Genomic DNA, 19,523 nt, shown 5'->3' on the forward strand with positions numbered 1-19,523 from the left:
ACATATCAATAATCTAACATCACCGCATATGGCGAGGATTATGTCACAACTTGCAGGCGTGTGCTCGGGTGCGTTTGTGCAATAGGAGTGGGTGAGGTTGCGTTGATTGCAGCTTTTCCATATGTCAGCAAAGTGATTGCTTTGACCTCGGTATCAGGAGGCATATGAACATGATGCTGGGTGGAGGGGACTTTTGCACGCACGCACGCACACACACAACAGGATATCAGGTTTAGTCTGTTACCTTAAACAGCGTGACGCTCCACCTTCATCCCTCTCATTTCCTGGCTCACATTTCCTCTGCTTAACTGGATGCATGATTATGAAAAAGGACTCTGATTACTGAATCTTTATTACTACTGCGCTCACACTTACAACAACGATTATTTGTCTCAGCTTTGGGAGACTATAGCAGATTGTTTTATTGGATTTTTTTTGCAGCTTAGCATACATTTCCACTTTATTTCCGTGCACTATTTCTTAAACTTGCTTAGAGTGCTTTATTCCACACTCTGCGATCTTTATACTCTCGTTGTTGTCATGGTCCTGGGTCGAGTGACCCAGTGTTTGAGTTTTATGTATCTTTTGTATTTATTTGTGCCTTAGCTTAGTTCACCTAGTTAATTTCTAGGTTGCTGTTTAGTCTTGTTGTCTCCCCCTGTACTAAGTCTCCCTGGTTCATGCGTCATGTCTGCGTGGTTATGTTTAGTTCATGTCATGTCTAATATCCATGTTTCCTGTTTTACTCTGAAAGTCTGTATTCAATGTCAGTGTATTTAGTTTCACCTCTCCTGTCGTTAGGTTCATGTGTGTCAGCTGTGCTCCCATGTGTGGCCACTTCCCCTGATCATCCCTCATGTGTATTTAGTCTCTGGGTTTCATGTAGTCTGTGTCGCGTCGTCTGTGTTCCCACCCTCCATGTTGTCACAGCCAGTCTTAGTATTCATAGTTATGGTTTCCTGTGTCTTTTACTTTCCCAGTTTAGTCATAGTTTAGTTTGTCACTGCGTTTCTGCCTTGTCTGCACTCCTTGTCACCAGCCACAATAAAGGCTCGCTTTCAGTTAAGTTTACTCCAGTCTACTCTCGTGTGTTCGCACCTGGGTCCACCACACACACCACCGCACGGTCTGCCTCCTCAGATCGTGACAGTTGTGGTCCTTTTTGCACCCAATTCAGTTAATAATCACTTCTTTATTACTTTGGGACACAGCTGCAGCCCAGAGGCAAACTTAGCACACATTCTGCAGTTATTTGTCATAATCTCCCTTAAAACTGAAGATAAACTCAGATTTGGGGAGGGGGAGGGGTCTTTTCTTAAAATGAGCCAATTCACTCTGCATCACAAAATTTAACTGCTGTTTTTGGTCACACAGTGATGAGCGTTACATGCTGGAATGAATATGAGTGCGTATCACGGACATGAAAGTGGTTGCTAACTACTTTGATAAATATCAAACCGTCCCAGCTTGTCAAAAACAGAGACATTCATCAACTGTCGTGCTAGCTGCAGGTTAACTTGTCTGGATGGCTGAATAATCAATTAATCATCATTTCCACTCTAAATGTTGAGGGAAACATCGACATTTAAGAATTGTATATCTGCTGCAGATACATCTCATATAGCCACATCTTCCTATCCTAACATGCGCGCATAACAAAAAATTGCAAAAACATGAAAAATGATCTGTGATTTCTTGTGCAACTTTCCTTGTCCTCCACCCATCTACCTCTCACCATATCCATCTTACTTTCTCCCGGCTCCCTCTCGCTCTCCCTCCGTCTGTCAGACAGTTCTCTGGGCTGTTGCCAGCCAAGTTACATGAGCGAACAGGCGGCCGAACATTCCTGCCGAACATAGCTTTGCACTCAGGGGATTCCCTCCCCTGTCTCTCTTTTCCTCCTGCCCTCTCTTTGTTTTTGTCCATTCCCGAACTGTAACGAACAGCTCCGTAAGCCGTGGGCTACACTTCCATACGAGGCATTCTGCTCCCTGTTTGCTGCTCCTCTTTGTCTTGTAATCACGAAGAGGATGCATTTCTGTGCTGAAATGCAGCGAGCCATGAGTTATTTTGCACTCATGGCAAAAGCCAAGGTTTCACACGCTCTTTTAGTTATGGTCGCACAGCAACTCCCACTTGCATTGCCAACTTGCATTTTTTTTTTTTTTTTTTTTTGTGAAGAATACCTTGCTTGTAGAGAAGAGCTCGCCTGAATGCTTTGTTAATGACTGCAGGGGCTCTGAAGCATTCTCTGTGTTGGATCCAAATTTACTGCCCCAGTGGAACGCCGATTCAAAATTGTTACTGTACATCATAATAAGACTCCTTTTTGGGGGCGATGCTGGCAAAATGTGCGCCTAATGGCACTGGTTTCATTCTCTTGACAAAATAATGAGTAATAAAGGCTGGTTAATGCAACTACAGTAATTGTTGTTTTGCTAGTCTTGCAGTCCTACCAAAAACTCTTGAGTCACCCCTCAGTTCTTTATATTTTGCTGGGTGACATAAATGAAATGGGAGCTATTGAAACATGTGCAAACGTACAAGGAAGTAGAGCAGGGCGATATGACCAAAAATATTTATCACGATATACATTTGAAAATTTGCGATAACGATATAACTGACGATATAATTGACACTAGACAAAATACTTTACAACTCCACAACTTTATTAGTGCAAAGAAAATCCCATCAATGTATTTTTACTTAAACTAGCAGCTGTTTTTTATGTGCATTAAAGTTATATAAAAATTTAACAGTGCAAATGCAAATTCCTTGCTGACAGTTTAACCATTTCAGTGGAAATTGGCCGACATATCCTCAGCATAACCATGTATAATATCCACAAAACTTAAAAAGAGGTTATACACACACAATACGGTAATATTATCTTGAAGCACAGTACGCATCACTCCGCGAGGCGCCTGCCTACGATAGCCGTAATGCTCCGACAATCCATCAAGCGGTGCGGGTTCGTAGCTTAGCAAAGTCGTACTAAAACATTTGTCAGATTTTCGAGCGCCGTGTACGACATAAAATCGTTTCGAGGTCAGTAAACACAACCAGAATTCATACATAAGGCACACGGGATTATAAGGGGCACTGTCGATTTTCAGAAAAATCAAAGGATTGATTTTAAGTGTGCCGTATTTTCCAAAAAACACGGTAATAACGACGGCTCGCTAGCATGCGCTACCAAAAATAGTGCTTTGTTGTGTATCTGAGGGATGAAAGCTAAACCAGTTCCACACCACTGAAGTTGCAGCATTTTTACAAACCAATTCTGGTTCATCGGTTTCATTCAACGATCCGCTGTCGCCCTTCTCATTCTTCGTCGCCGCCACGCTTTTTCTGCCATGTGCGTATGAAAACAAAGGTACTGCGCATGCGCGTTTTACCCATATTCTATCGCGATATTTCATTTTCTTATCGTTGCCCGTGAACGGTATGATATGGCCCAGCCCTACAAGGAAGTACAATATACAGTGCATAGTGGCTCAAAATCTTATTCATACTTCCATCAATGACAATTTTGAACCAAAAACTTCACATTTACGACTCCTCCCTCTATAACACCTTTTGCCACAAAATTTCGTTCTAGTATTTGCATACTTTGGGAAACCCCAACCTATTCTACCAGTTTCCCTTTCTTAATAATTGCTTCTTGACAGCCACTGAGACCATTTCCATTGAAGCTTCAGTGAACAGTAGATGGATAAACTGAAGGACCAGATTCATCTTTTAAGTCTTTACTGGATTTGTTCCTATTTCTTAAGGGCATAACTTCACTGTTCATCTGCTGTAGATATTTTTCTTTAAACCTGTCACTTATTTTTTGTTCTTCACCTATTTACTCATAATTTAAAAGAAAAGTCTATATACACATCATGTCAAACTATTCATTTTTTACTAATAGTTCTTTAGGAATCAACTAGTTGGTGCACAAAAACTATTTTATGCCTCTGAAATTGTGTTATCTTTGCTTAGATTTGACTAAAGAAATTGAAACAAATCGTGTCAGGCTGCTACTGCCTAAAGATACAACTTAAAATTGGTTCTTTGCTGTGATATTGGTTGTGTGGAGACAGAGCACTGGCTCATCCCTTCAGTTAGATACCTTTTTTATATTTGAATGATTCGTAGGTAAGCGTTTGGCCTAAACTAACTAAAAAACAAAAAAGGATAAAAATAAATAAATGAATAAATGGTCACCTATTAAGACTGGATTGACTGCTTTTTCACTCATTTTCAGTGTCTGAAAGAAGAAAGTCCAGAACTCGGAGAGATAAAAAGAAGAGGCAAATCCACACTCTTGATAAGCTGAAGCCAACCAGTGTTCAATATACAGACTGAATAAATGAGCAATTAGATCATTAATAGTGCTAATTAATTTCCTCTTACCTATTCTGATCAGTTAATCAACGATTTCATTTTGCATTTTAATAGTGGCAGTAATCCTGTCTGATTGTGAAGCTGAATGATGATGTTAATCATCAGCGTGATAATGTGATTTCTCTAAGGGAGAAAAAAAAGTACAAATCTAAGTTGCTGGTTTTGTGTAACTACTACAAAACCTGCTTGTGAATGTCTGCAATTTACTAGATAAAAACCACCGACTCTCATTTCAACATCAGTTCAACTAGGGCCCTTTTTTACTTCTACTCTCAATCACAAATAGACCGCTCAGTAATATTGTCTCATTAAGCAAAATGACATCAGGTTCTCTATTAAATGGTTTGATTTGCTGTTTTTTGGGGGGTTTTGGACATTTAGTTGCACAAAGCAATCCCTTAGTGGATGTTACATATGGTTAGGGACAACTGATTTTTCACTGTTTTGCCAAATAATGATTGCAGTTACAGGTCATAATGTGATATAATTATGAATTCTGTTGCTCTGAAGGTTGGCCTTAGCCAACTTATCCCAGTCACATTTTCTTTGACACATCAGCACATATCCAGTTGCATCCAAAAATCTAAGTCAGGGTGTTTTGATATAGAGAAAATGTGGATACGCTAAATGGAAAATATTTAGAAACCATAAATTTCCTCTCTTGCTGTTGAGAGAACAAAGAATTTCTGTTAATGTCCTTAATATTTAACCACAAACGCTCTTGGATGTCTGCTTGATCCCACCGTGCTCCCTCTGCGTCCCCTCACCCCAGCGCTGTCCCCACTGTCTCCTGTTCCTCCCCCTTCTCTCCCACTCTGTTTTCTTTCCACTCAGTCTCTCATACGTCTTCTGTGTTTAAAGTCCATATTACCAAGGCAGGCTGTCTGAGTCCTGAGGCTGTTATTGATCAACTAACAAAGAAAGCGGTACAGGGAGGAAGAGTGAGCTAGGGCAGCCAGAAGAAGAAGACGCCCGGAGAGCTTGTCTGAACCGGAGGGTCTATTTCTGTCTGTCTCGGTGCGTCATTATTGGCTAGAGACACTTGGGACACACGGGATGACATGACGGATGGAGAGCGGAGAACAGGAAAACAGGAGTAGGGGGGAGGCCAAGAGGTGAGGTTTAGCCTCAAGAGATCACCTTTTAGAGGGACAAACGGGCACTATAAGTCAGCTTTGTGGGGGGGGGGGACGGTTCTGGAGCTTGAAGCCTGCCAACTCCCAAAAAGACTCACTACTTGATTTATGAAATGAGGTCAACATGTGTCCAATCTGACGATCAATTATTTTAGGCCTGTGTCGAGTGTGCGCGTTCATCCAAATGATGACGTGAAGGAAGTCCTCAGTGGTAGTCTGCTGAGAGTCAAGTCCCGACATGTTGATCCCTGCTTTCACTCCAACATGGCTGATGTCATCTGAATTTACAGCCATATTATTCCACACACCAGCTCCTTTGCCAGCATTCAAAGTGCCTGTTATTGAGAGTTAAACCACACGCACACATTCAAAATCTGATTCTTATTTTTCGTTTTTGGTGTAGACCTCGTCAAATCTTGATGTTCGTTTGTGGTATTCGGGCGAAGAAATCTAAATGTGACAAGAAATAAGAGCAAAGCCACACCTGCATATATTTTACCAAGTGCTAAAAGGAGAGGATGTTCAAGTCCGATTTCTGGCATCTTTTGTGGTGGTGCTAATTAAAAACCGCTTATGTATCAAACGTAGCTGTGATGTTAAAAATGATGGCTGTAACTGTGATTTTATGTACATGTATATAGATATATAGAGATATATATATATCTCCCAGGCTCCTATTTGACAGGTTTTTATGTCGGATGCATTTTCTGATGCATTTTCTGTCTCCTCCCAGGATCAAACTTGAGAGCTTTTGCTTGTTAGCCGAATGTGCAAACCAATACTTATGTATTTATATTATATGGTTTACATTTAAACGTGCTCTGCGTTCCTGATGCATTTCGTTTTAGTCTTCGTTATTGCCACCATGCAGAAGACCGTAAACTTCTAACTGGACCACATGGTGGATTTTGACAGAAAGAAGTGATGGGATTTGATCACCTCTGGCAAATGTCTGATCACAGTATCCCAATTTCAATCAATCCTCCCTACTTTGAACACATTAAGTGAAATAAAGTACATTTTAATTTGCTTGTTTTATCTCAAATGAGGTTCATTTTTACACAAGTTATCCTCCGCGTTTCTTCATCATCTTTAAGAAACAAGATGTGCTGCTGGAATTTCAAATCTTTGCATAATCGACCAGCAATCTGAGGATATTCTGCACATCGTGCAAGTTTTTCGCCTGCTATTTCCGACCTTTTCGTCTGATTTTTGAAGAGAAATTCACCAGCTTGTGGCGTTGGCGGTAAAGCGTAATGGTCAGTTTGGACTCTCCTTGCGGTGGTTTTGCTTCCAATTCCATTTTTAGAGGTGGAAAAAGTTCATTCTTGAGTGGATCTGGTTCCACCGACCGTCCAGACTATTAATAAATCATGGCTGCGACATCATAGGGTGCTGTTGGCGTCACTGTGTTTATAGGGCCGGATGAGTATGATTTACGCATGTAAACACTCTCAGATTTATATTTAAACAAGTTGTCTTAACCCTTTCTTGTTCTTAAGGCATTAAAAAACTGTTTGTATCTCTTGTGTACTGAAGCGAACCTCTGGTATTTCTTAAAAAAGAGATTTTAATTGGAGGACAACCTGCAGACCTCTTTACCCTAATTAATGGCAGTCTTGCTTTCTAATATTTTACTAATTAACAGTAAAGTGGTAGAGAAAGATTTGGGTGTCGCAGTTTCAGGGTGTTACTCCAAAAGGAAAAAAATAATTTCCTAGATTGGATGGGCTAAAGTAGACGACCCAGAGGGAAGGAAAGATTTAAACAGAAGGAAATAGAGGCTTTAAAAAAAAAAAAGGAGGTAGAAGTTGTAGAAGTGATGATTTGAGGTCCTCAGGAAACAGGGTTATGTTTTTTTCCGGGCTCTCAGGGACCGTAGCCGGCCCAAGTTCTGTGTGTTTCCTCTTGATAACACTCAGCAACCTCACTTGTTGTCACACTTACTTGCACTGTAGAGAGTCTGGACTGCGTTGTTATAGAGGGATGAGTCTAGCACGTTTTGTGTTTATTCAGTTGTCCTCAAAGTTGTCCACCAAAACTTGCAAGGAATCACAAGCATTCAGTGTTTCCTGACGTCGTCGTAGTTTTGGCAAAGTTGGAAATGTGAATAAAATATAAAAATGTGGAAAAATACAGATGCGCACAAGAGACAAGGAGGAAAGGAGGGGGAAATTTCTCGAAATGGAAAACTACTGGAATCATTGCACGATGGGCTTGCTTTGTTCTTCGTCCTATCTTTGTTTTTGTCAGCCAGTCAGCTAGTGAGCTTCATAATGAGCTTATAGCCTCAATTTTGAATTCAGTTTTACTGATCAGGACAAAGTAAAAAGGGATGAAGTAAAAGAGGTACTAGACAAAGCCCCGCAGTGGCTTCCTCACACCTCTTCCCATCAAGCAGTCGTCTTTTTTTTGTCTTTTTTTTTTTTTTTTTTATCAGTGCTCCACACACCACCAGTCTGACGGGATAAATCTACAAGTGTTCGCCGATTAGTCGACGTGTTTCGTAAATGTAATTTTGACTGCTTTTGCAGATAACGCAAAGGCAAACCGGCGAATCTTATGGAAGGAAAACAATGCAATGTATTTAAATGTAGTCTGCAGGAGGGGACCTTTCAAGCTGCAGTGTCATGACTGCGAATCCACAGCCGTGCTCAGCCGGAGTATGACGATCTTTAATCTTGCCGGTGAGAGATTGAGCAGTTCATATTACCTTTGAAGCTGATTTGACAAGTGCGCATAAGCTTCAGCTACGAGCCATGTCACCTGTGGTGGGGGGAAAAAACAGAATACCTGTTGTAATGTTCCGCTCCCTCAGAGCCAAGGGAAAAAACATGGAAAAGGGAGTGGCCTTGCTGGTGAGTGAGTAAAAATACGCGAGGCTAGGTGTGTGTGTGTGTGGGTTGAACCATCATTACCTTGGGATCCGAGTACACGGCCAGACATCATTAGGCTTTAAGGCGAGAAAGTCTCCGCGGCACTGGTTTCGCAGTCTGCCTGACCCAGCAGACACGACAGGCCGGCATGCCGTTTAAGATCATTTATTTGGCTTTGCGTGTGTGTGTGGGGGTTCCTATGCGTGTTGCCTCATGTGTGTGTTTGTGTGCGTGTTATTTATTTATTTTGCCTGGTAATATGCCTGAGCCTTCATTATAGCGGGAGCCATAACTTTGATAAATCACTTGGGCTTGGGGCCCTCACTGCTTTCACAGTATTAGAAAACTAATTGAAATTCTCTTCCGCCCCCTCCTAACGCTCTCCCTCGCTCTAGCTTCCCCTTTTTTCTTTTTCCCTCCCGCTCCGTTTTTCACCCTTTCCCTCGTTCTCCCTTCCCGTCTCCTGTATCGAGGGCCAAACAGTACCGTGTTTTTTCAGTGGAATGGAAGCCAAGAGGGGGAAAATGTCATCACTGATTTAATAGGCATATTCTTACTGAGAAACACACACACACACACAGAGTTCACTCTGGGGAGTGTTAGGAATCTTGATAATGTCATCGCAGGAATCTCTATAATGTACTCAGGTGTCCTGCAGGCTCCAGTTTGACTGTGCCTCTCCTCTGTTTTTGATTAGATGGGTGCGATGGGGTGGGGTGGGGGAGATTTTAGGTTTAGGGTGATGGGATTTAGAGTTTAGATTCTTGTTTCTGTGGCTGTGATTTCCACCCCCCCGCTGTCTCCGAGATTGAAGGTCTGTTTGGTTCGTTGCCTGGGATCTCCCAGCTGCCACTGGATTGAGGGTTTAGTCGTTTCATTGTTCATGATTCCCCCCCCCCCTTGCTGCTACTTGATTTGTTTCATTTGCAGAGATGTCTCTGTGCTGCAGCTACAATCGGGGTGTGGCTGTTTTGTCGTGCAGGGTCTCCCAGATGATTTTTTTTTTTTTCTTTAGCTGTCCGGGATTGCCTCATAACTGCTGGATTTAGTTTTTTTTTGTCTTTATAATGATGCTCTATCTCTCAGCTGTGGCTAGATTTTGGGTTTATTTGTTTTGTTGTCCAGGATCTCCCTCCTTCCTCCTGCTGCAGCTGCTGCTGCTAGTGCTGCTGGATTTTCAGGGATGTTGCCACTTTTTAATAGCCAGACACTGCTACTGTTTGTGTGACACTTGGGGCTTTGTGTCCACCCAGCAGTCCCGCTTCTCTCGCCAGGCGAGCTTTGTAGTGTGAAGCCCAAGATTTAGCGATGAAAGCAGAGACTCTGTGTGTATATGAGAGGCGGCTTGTGTGTGAACCAGGCGATTTCGTAGAGTTCTGTCAGCACACAAAATTCCCTCTGCAAACATTCCTCTGATGTGATGCAGGCCCAGGGGAAAAGGGCAGCATGTGTGCCTCTGCGTGTGTGTGTTTTTGACAGTTGACGTGCGTCTGCTGCCCAGACAAATCCATACCGCCACTCTGAGCCACGCTGCAGGCACATAGTCACACATAAGCATACACACGTGGGTTATATGTGTGCGTTTTGGTTAATGAGGATGTGTTGATTGATTAGACTGCAGTAATTAGCTGGAGTGTGAAGGCCTAGAAAGGTCTCCACTCTGGTGGGAGTGTCCCCTCTAGAGAGATGTTGAACTGTGCTATGCACCATTACATCACACACAAACACGCACAGACAAACACCACAGAAATGGTTCCATCCAAATCCAAGATGCGGGATGAGTCATCTCTCAGAGAGACTTGGTGCAAGCGCGAAGGAAGGGGAAAGGATGTTTGCCGCGCGCGTGCGTCGGAGCCCGAGACAGAAGGATGTTTGCAGCGTGGAGATGTGTGCTGCACACATGAGATGTGCTTGTGCCAGCAGTTTCCTTTCCTGCACAGCATGGCCCCAACACTGACCCGATCCCTCTGCCTTACAAATCAACTCTCTCGCTCACTTCCTCCTCCCGTGCTCATTTGCAGTTTGGCTTCCAGTCTTCCACCCAGATTTCTTTTGTGCAACACGGAGCTGCTTCTAGTAAATGCAAATAATGTGGTACTAAATATGACAAGCTCAGTGTGAAGCCCTGAGTTAGGAGCATGCACAATGAACTGCTTCGGGAAACCATTGCACACAGTGCCACCATATGGTCGGCTAAAGAACTGCGTGTTGATTTAGCGTTCTTGTTGGCATACTTGATGCGTGTAAAGAGGCGAATAAAATTCACTTTGCACCCTTAAAACAACATCACACGAGGCTGATTCTCTTAAATGTCTAACATTAAGGGGTTTTACCTTTTGACTTTAACTGTGCATACACCATTTGAAATGTTCTGTACAACTGAGGTAACCTCTGCTTTTTTTTCTCTCCTCCCTTTTGCTCCATCCTTGTCCCCAAATAGAAAGTTCTACTACATCACTCTGCTGAGGGACCCCGTGTCTCGCTACCTCAGCGAGTGGAGGCACGTGCAGCGGGGCGCCACGTGGAAAACCTCCCTGCACATGTGCGATGGACGAACCCCAACGCCCGAGGAGCTGCCCTCCTGCTACGAGGGGTCCGACTGGTCGGGGTGCACCCTGCAACAGTTCATGGACTGTCCCTACAACCTGGCCAATAACAGACAGGTACAGGGGGGAGGTCATAAGCATCAATGTTTATTTTAATCTCAATAACTTTAAGAACATCAGACACCAAATGTCTCAAATCACTGGAAAAGTTTCTGTACACCATGTTTTTCCCCCTTTTATTTTACCTCATAACACACAAGAAGGTGTACTGGCAAATTCTCATAGAGCTAGATTGTTATTTTACTATCATTTATTCCTGATGTTTAAAACTGTCTGTAGTCTTGCTTTGTCTCCTCTAAGAAGATGTGTGGCCTGTCTTGGCAGTGGTAGCGACTGGTGATCGGGTACCACAGTTTAAAAAAGCTCAGTTTGCTTTCTTATTAAAAGTAGCGAGGAAGCAAAAATCCATACCATAAACATAATGGAATCACGAAGCTTTGTAATGTATAAAACCAGCCTCAAACCTTGTCTAAAGTCAGCACAAAAGTGTCACCAGGAGTTATTCCTTTGTATCCATTGATTTGGTTCATAATTTAATACTGATGGACTTTTGTGCAGAGTCTTGTGCACTGTCTTGTGTGCCGTTTCAGTTGAAGTGTGGTTGTTTTTATCCACCTGTCCAGGGATAACAGATGCAAATTAGACGCTGTGCAAATACTTTTAACTGTGTGCTGTCACTTTTTAAAAAATAAGCAATAAAATAAGTTAAACCTGTGCACTGTAAGTAGGCCTTGACCGATATAGGATTTTTAAGGCCAATGCTGATGTTTGAAAAGAAATTGGACATTCGTATTATTACAGATACAGATTTTTTAACAGTTTTCCCACAAATGGTCAAAAATGGTCCATCAAACTTGCATCACATCACTAGGCCTGACTTCTCTCCTATCAGGTTGATTTATCACCATGAGAATTACTGTACAGATGTTGAAAACACCAGCAAAGATGCACTTTGGCTTGAATTAAAGTTAAACAAGTTCTCCTACTACTTTATTTCATTTCTTACATATAAAAAGTGCCTGGTACACTTGTAAGATGAAATCCGCATGAGTGAAAATACACTAGATCTTTCTCCCTCTCTCTCTCTCTCTCACACACACACACACACACACACACACACACACACACACACACACACACACACACACACACACACACACACACACACACACACACACATTTACTAGTACACGGTCAGGAGTTTGCCTTCTGGTCATAAACACCTCAAATTCACACCTCCTTTTCTCATGCTATCTCAGTCTCCCACCTCAACGTGTTGGCCAGCTTATCTCATCTGAGCCTCGGGGTGTTATTACTCAGGGTCCTATGACTTATAAATGTGACACACGTGCACAAACACACACATGCATACTTGATGCATCCTGATAGACCAGCGGGCATGCAGCGAATCCAAATTTATGTCCAGTCTGTTTGTTTACTGTCCTTTAACAGCCCCCCGTATACCCTTGGTAATGAAGTGATCTCTCACTTTGGAGCAAAATTTTCTTGGCTCTAATCTGCTCCTGCTACTGGAATTTCAGAGGGAAATTTGTTACTGATACCAACATTTTAAAGATAACATATGATGTGCCGGCAAAATCAAAGATTTCAGGATCAAGGCTGGACGATGAATAGTGAAAGTCCAAGTAATATTTGTACCACCTACATAAATTCTGTTGCACAGGCAGTGAGCGACAGACACTCCATGGGCTCGCACAGCCGCCTTCACGTCCTTTTCTCCCGTCTTTAGGTTCGTATGTTGGCGGACCTGAGTCTCGTAGGCTGCTACAACATGTCCACAGTTCCAGAGAAGAAGAGGGCCCAGCTTCTCCTGGAGTCTGCCAAGAAGAACTTACGAGACATGGCCTTCTTTGGCTTGACGGAGTACCAGAGGAAAACCCAGTTCCTCTTTGAACGAACCTTCAGGTTGCGCTTCATCAGGCCTTTCATGCAGTACAACAGCACGCGGGCTGCAGGGGTGGACCTGGACAACACTACGGTAAGTGCAACATTGTATTTAACTCTATAATGCCAGATGTATCATCTTTGATATATGAGTTCTCTTTTCCCCCGAAAAACCTAAATAAATTGCACAAAAGTAACAAAAGTAGTAGATGTAGCAAAAATTAACTGAAACAAAAGTTAAATAAAAATTAAAAATATATACACATATTTTATACATTTCTTTCTTTCTTATTTGTTCAAAAATAAGAATTTTCTGGCAATTATTTTAAAGCAGCTTATACTATAATCACGCTGTTTCTATTTTAAGATGATTTATTTCTCATTGCATTCAAATTTGTATTACTTGGCAGATACTTTTTTTTTAATAGAAACTGGAAGAAAAAGGAAGAAGTACAATAAGCTGAAACGAAAAATGAAGAAAGGGGGGGAAATGTCAAAAAGAGAGACGGAGAGAAAAGTCTGCAGTCTGATATTGCTGTGAAATGAGTTGGAATGACTGTCGCTGTTGAGAAAACAGCAGCTTTAAACATGTTCTTCACACTTGTGTGGGAGTTTTTAAGCTCAGTTCTCATCTTAAAAAAAAAAAGAAAGAAAAGAGAATTCCTCCAGTATACAGCAGACTGGTGATTTATACATCAAAACCAGTTGGAGCAGAGAATATAAAATATGCTTCTGACAGATGCTGTGGAAAGGTGGACCCACTGGTTATTATCACAAAAAGGAGGAAATGTCATATTGTGACAGGTTGGAGTCCGACAGATGTGGCGTTTTGTGCCGCATTTTGTTTAAAGTAGGTTATAAAATTGGTTTAAATCTTTGCGAAGCCGCTCTGCTAAACTGAATTATTTAAATAAGTTTTTTTTAAAGGAATTCAAATAATTATACCAGCAGGTTTGGCGGAGACTGTTTACTTTAGACTCTCCTCTAAAGCTGCTAAAAGCCCACTCTTACCCTCATCCCTTCAAGATCTCAGTGAGTGTTTTTGTTTGAAACTGGTTTCTAAATAATTCGACGCCTGTTCTCAGATAGCCGTGCGCCTTCTCCCTGGCTTTCTTTTTGCTGGTGTCCCCCCCACGCTGCTGATCAAACGCCTCAGATTTTCTAACATCGACGCATCACGTCGCTTCCCCCTGTTATCCCACACATGGCTCGCAAATGATATCCAGCACTCCATCACAGATTTCAAAGGGATTCTCTTAATTAAACACACACACCCCCCACCTCCATGTTCAATCTGCACACAGCAGATTACAAAGCCAGCTGCATGGCACAACCAAACAACATGTTTCTGTTGTCTCCACGCTGGCGATGCATTCTCTTTCAGTTCCCTCTCTCTGCAGACGCGCTATAAAGCATGTGATCAAATGTCACCATGGGATATTTTCGCAATTCCAACTTTGAAACTTTCCCAGCATCGCATGGAGGAAACTGAGACTATATTTAGTTTCTGGGGTTGTGCCTTGAGTGTTTTGGGAACTTTCTGGGCCTGAGTTTGTAATATTGAGCAGTATTGATGGGTCATTAATCACAGAAATATCCCTGTGTCCCCAGAGTCAGTGTTTGGGTTAGGAGTGGACACAAGTTGATGAAGAAATTAAGGCTTCGACATCAATCCCAGAGCAATCCAATACCATGGCTAAAGTGATAATACATTCAGTTCCATGCATTTCCAAGCATATCGGCCTTACTTGTGATCCATCTCACTTCCCCTGTGAGTTTAGTTGACCAAAAAAGGGGAGATGAGCCGCGTGTCAAGTATGATCACTGTGTTCTGACCTTCATCTCTCCACAGAGAGTTTTCTTTTTACTCCCGCCTACATCAACACTCCAGATAAGGGAACACTTTGTGTTTTTTGCATTGTCAGCAAGCGGCCGGGCCGTCCTTGATGCAGAGCACGAGGTAGAGCATGACGCAGTCAGGTCACCGTGCTCCAAAAAGGTCCGCCATGACTGACCCTTTCTGGTTCCTCAAACTAGAGTGAGAGGTCAACTTTAAAAATCTCATGGAGACAATACCAATTAGAAATCAGTGCAATCTAAGAAGAATCCTGGAGCTATTGAAACTTCTAGAAAAGCTAATAAAAGCCTTCCCTGTCCACTCCCCCCCAATCTCATCCACCCAGCTAAATTTCTCCTGCTCTCTTCTTAATAGGTCCAGCGTATAGAGGAGCTCAACGAGCTGGACATGGAGCTGTACGACTACGCCAGGGACCTGTTCCAGCAGCGCTACCAGTATACCAGACAGCAGGAGAGGCGGCAGCAGCGCATCAAGAACCACATGCAACAGAGCCGCCAGGGCATCAGCCTGTGGCCCGCCCGCAGCCAGCAGAGCTTGGTGTCGACACTGGAGGACGGAGACGGAGAGCGAGAGGAGGGCGAGGAGGGAGGTAGAACGGAGGAGGCGGGAAGCAGGCTCCCCACTGAGGACTACATGAACCAGATCATCAACCGCTGGTAGCAGAAGAATGAGAACAAACAACAGACATGCATATGTAATGTGAAATGCAAACACATACACACACACACTTACACTCACACAGACACACACTTACACTCACAGAAAGTGGCGCCTGCTTCAAAGACCCGACTGACTGAAAAAAAAATACAAAAAAAAAAGAAAACAGACTTTACCAGAGTTGGGCTGCGGGAATCAGAATCCAAGTGGGTTGCTATGGAAACCTGAGCTTGGTCGATTGCATCAGCTCACATTATTGAGGTTTGCCCAGTTGTTATTAGCGCCTGCTTGACCTTTCCTCCCCTGTGCATTTCTTTGTCTTTCCCATCATCATTACTGACTGAGCAGAGGAGAGATATTTTTAAAAGTCGCTGACAGCTGAGTAACCCAACCAGCTCTCCCGCCTCCGCTCCTCCTTCTGTATTCCTCTCCGTCTCTATGGCCTGATATGGCGCATGAGAAAATGAATTTAAGTCTGTGAATTCCCGCTAATCCTTGCAAAAAAAAGAAAGAAAGAAAGAAAGAAAGAAAGGGGGAGAAAGGAGAAAAAAAGGACCAGTCTACTTCCTGGATTCTCCACTTTCAAAGGAACTGGGAGAGCTATGAAAATGCGCTGATTGCTGGGCCGAACAAAGAAAAAGGTGCGTCAGAGACTGCCCCAGAAAGATGGAAAGAAAAGTTGTGTAATAAAAGCTTTCCGCTTTACAAATAAAAAAAAAAAAAAATCTGTCATCTCACCCATGAACATGCTTTGGCCATGAAATAGTGACATTCTCATTTTAGGATGAATTTATTTGTATTTTTCCTTCTGTGTTGATGCTTTTTTTTTTTTTAAAAAAAAAAAAAAAAAAAAAAAAAGCACAATTGTAATAACACTGAGACCAACATTGCTGCCTAAAGAAAAGTAATTCCTTTATGTCTTTTTTTTTATTTGTTTTATAAGTCAAAGCAAATGGATTAGATTGATGTACTATGGACCATAGCCATTACTGAAGCCTTGCTTCTTAGGGGTGGGAATTTTTGTTTTTGTTTCTTGTTTTTCTAGTCAAGGTTTCCACAGCCCTTGTCGCTTGATAAGTTCATTATTTCTCTTTTTTTTGGTCTCCATCCTGCAGAGAATGACAGCCAATTACAGCGCAGAATCTCACATAGGTGCGAGGAAATCAAAGGGAGGGGAGAGGAGCGAGTGTGCTGCAGGTTGTTGCCAGGAACTGTGTGAGCGGCAAGCGCTTTGGAAGCCTTAACTCAGACAAATGCTTGAGATGGGAGCCATGGAACTTCTGGTCACCATGGCAATGTGAGCTCTTAATGCAGTGGGTGGCATTTTCAGTTTCACCGTTTATTCCCATTTCTTTCTTTTACCTTCTGACTGCGTTGTAAAAGTAGCAGTCTTAAAGAAGCTTCCGCCCTACCTGCTGAAAGGGCGCCCACAGCGCCGGTGACCCGCGGTTCGTTAGTGGGAGCTGTCTTTTTACCCTGAAGAACGGACAGGGCGAGGTAGCAGTGCCTCTATGTACTGGGAATCATAGTCACCATAATTATTGCTGATACTATGTCTGCATTACACTACAGTAATTTCTCTGACTACTCGTGAGTCTGTGTGGATGAGTGCAATTCTGCAAGAGTGCGTGTGTTTGTGTAAATAGTATGTACAGCATGCCTTTGATTGGCGTATGTGTATGCCTTTGTAAATAGTGTGCCTGACTGACTGACAGAGGATGTGCGATGAGTTTTGCGAGTGAGTGGCTTCATGACCAATTATAATGCCTTTTTTGTTTTTGTGGAGGGCAGCATGTCAGAGCAGTGCGACCCTCACATTGATGCAAGCCAATAATACTCCCCTCCCCTCTCCTCCTCCTCCGCGACCTGTCCTTAACCCTTGTTTTTTTGTCTCTTTCCCATGATGAGGCTACGTATAAAGACTATCAGTACGACCACTTAAAATCCTAATGTGCATTTTTGTCAATCAGTCATAAGTAAGCTTAGTAGGATTTTTCTCCTTTTGTGACCTTAGTTCCCCTGTATGTTATTCAGTGATTTGGTCATGTAGCGTTATGTATGCAAACTGCAGGAGGGAATCCAAACGTGCTATCCAGCAGCTGGCCGTATCTTCAAAGGCTTTTCCACGTTCCCACAGGGGTCAGCTTTTTAACCGGAAAGTTAAATATTTGCATGGGGAAGACTGAAAAACTATTTCCACGCAGCGTGCCAGCTACTGGCACAGGTCGAGCAGGAAGCCTGTGGAGAGATCGGATTTAAATGCGTCTTTAGCCCATGGTCATCATTTTATTGTTTTCTACAGTAAGTAGCTGCTTGAGTTACCACAAAGAGAACTGGAGACACAACTTCTATCCAGATCACAGGTAAAAAGAAAATTGGATTTTGACTTCATAGCCCAAGGTTGCGTAGGACCTCTGACGTGGTCACAGATGGGGCTCTAATGGCAGCAGTTTCCAGTCATCTGTAGCTAATCGACATTAAGTCCATAGCAGCTGAGAGATATCTGCAATTTTCTGTATTCTGCCAATGATTGTTTCCTTTCTATAACTGCTGGGAACTTATCTGGTTAGCTGAACACGTCTCAGGAATATAATCAATACTTTAAGGTCATCAAATTAATAGCGCCCAGCTCACTGAAAAATATGGTGCAAAGCTACATCTGTTCATTATCACTTAATCAAGACTTTGTGCTACAGTGGGATTTCTCTTTAGGCTTGAGTTACAGGCTGGAAACAATAAATGTATTCGTTTCACATGCATGGAAGGAAGCATTTTGAAAGAATTTGGGTTTAAAAGTGGATTGGAGTTGGAAAAAATCCCTCATCGACTCTGCCTGCAAGAAAACACTGTCAGCAATAAAGCGGGAAAATGAAGAGAATGTAAAAGTGGGACGGGAAGAATCTAAACTGAATGTAGTCCGCTGTTTGTGTCCTCAGTCAAAGGATGCAGGCAAACAACCTGCTTTCCTGGTATCCACATACATAAGATGATTCATCTGGTTGTTAACGTTATTTTTTATTTTTTTATTTTTTTTGTAAACAAAGGGAACAATTTAGCTGAAATTTAACAGGCCGGATCCTCCCGTCCTCCTGCAGATCTCTTTATTTGATCAGCTCTGTTTAAATCAGGGATGATTTATGAAGGAGAAAAGAACAAGGGCGAGGGGGGCGGGGTGATGAAAATGTACTGGGACACATCCAGAGCCAATATGCTTCTTTTAAAGTAATGCATTAGGGAGAGGGAAAATGGTTATAGAACGAGAGAGCTCCTTTTTCATATTTTTCCGTCTCAGTCATTGTATTCTTCAAACCGGAGATTTTTTTTTTTTTTTTTTTCCCCCTAAGCTCCGGGCGTTTTGCCCACAACTTCTTTTTCAGAGTCACACTCACATTAGTCCATGTTTTGGCTCGAAACCAATAATATCTGGCTTCGCATTAGTGGTTTCGGAACAAATAAGACACCAATTCTGTATCTCAAGAGCGTTTCATTTTCAGCGTCCCAGTTTCAAGTGTAGTAGTCCTCAAAAACACTCCCCGTACCTGAACAGAGTGTGAGAGGAAATCTCAAACCTTTCACCGAAATGATTCCAGTTACCGATGCTCTGAAGCTATGCTCAGATTTTTGTGTCTGATCTCTGTGTATATCTGATGTCTTAACAGCATTTTTCTTTGTGACAATGAAGCAACCCGGGTGTCGCTAGCATCATGCTTTTTATTTTTTTAAAGAGTGTGATAGAGATGTGTGTTGTTTGTTTTTGTTTTTGAGTTGGTGTGCAGTCTGTCTCTGGCTCCTTCTGTATGCATATTTCTGGGATTGCTTCTTATGATTGCAAAAATGAATCATCAAGCCACCAATTAAAATATTTCATTTTTACAGACCGGGCTGTGTTGTGGTTGTCACTGCATGTCATTTCTGATGTTTCCCATTCTGTCACTTTATTATCAAGTATGAAAAATAGTTTTTTTTTTTCTTTTTTTATAGCTGGAAATTACATCCAAGGTACTGAACTTGAAAACGAGCCACATGTTCAATTACACTCAGTGATTTTTTGACAGCTTGAGTGGGAGCCGAGACCTGCAGGTTTCCACACTCC

The 19,523-nt window shown here is 42.4% G+C and overlaps 1 protein-coding gene across 1 annotated transcript in view; it reads left to right on the forward strand.

The window, feature by feature from the left end:
- hs6st1a (heparan sulfate 6-O-sulfotransferase 1a) overlaps positions 1 to 19,307 on the forward strand; it is a 60,110-nt gene extending 40,803 nt beyond the window's left edge. Inside the window, exons 2-4 of the mRNA XM_084915798.1 lie at positions 10,845 to 11,067; positions 12,761 to 13,009; positions 15,128 to 19,307. Of these exons, the coding sequence (XP_084771924.1) occupies positions 10,845 to 11,067; positions 12,761 to 13,009; positions 15,128 to 15,433 (778 nt within the window). The 3' untranslated portion in view covers positions 15,434 to 19,307. The remainder of the gene's footprint in view (positions 1 to 10,844; positions 11,068 to 12,760; positions 13,010 to 15,127) is intronic.
- Positions 19,308 to 19,523: the final 216 nt, after the last annotated feature.

This window comes from Perissodus microlepis, chromosome 19 (assembly GCF_051167445.1).
Source record: "Perissodus microlepis isolate ML-2025 ecotype Zambia chromosome 19, ASM5116744v1, whole genome shotgun sequence".
In the NCBI taxonomy this organism is placed as follows: Eukaryota; Metazoa; Chordata; class Actinopteri; order Cichliformes; family Cichlidae; genus Perissodus; species Perissodus microlepis.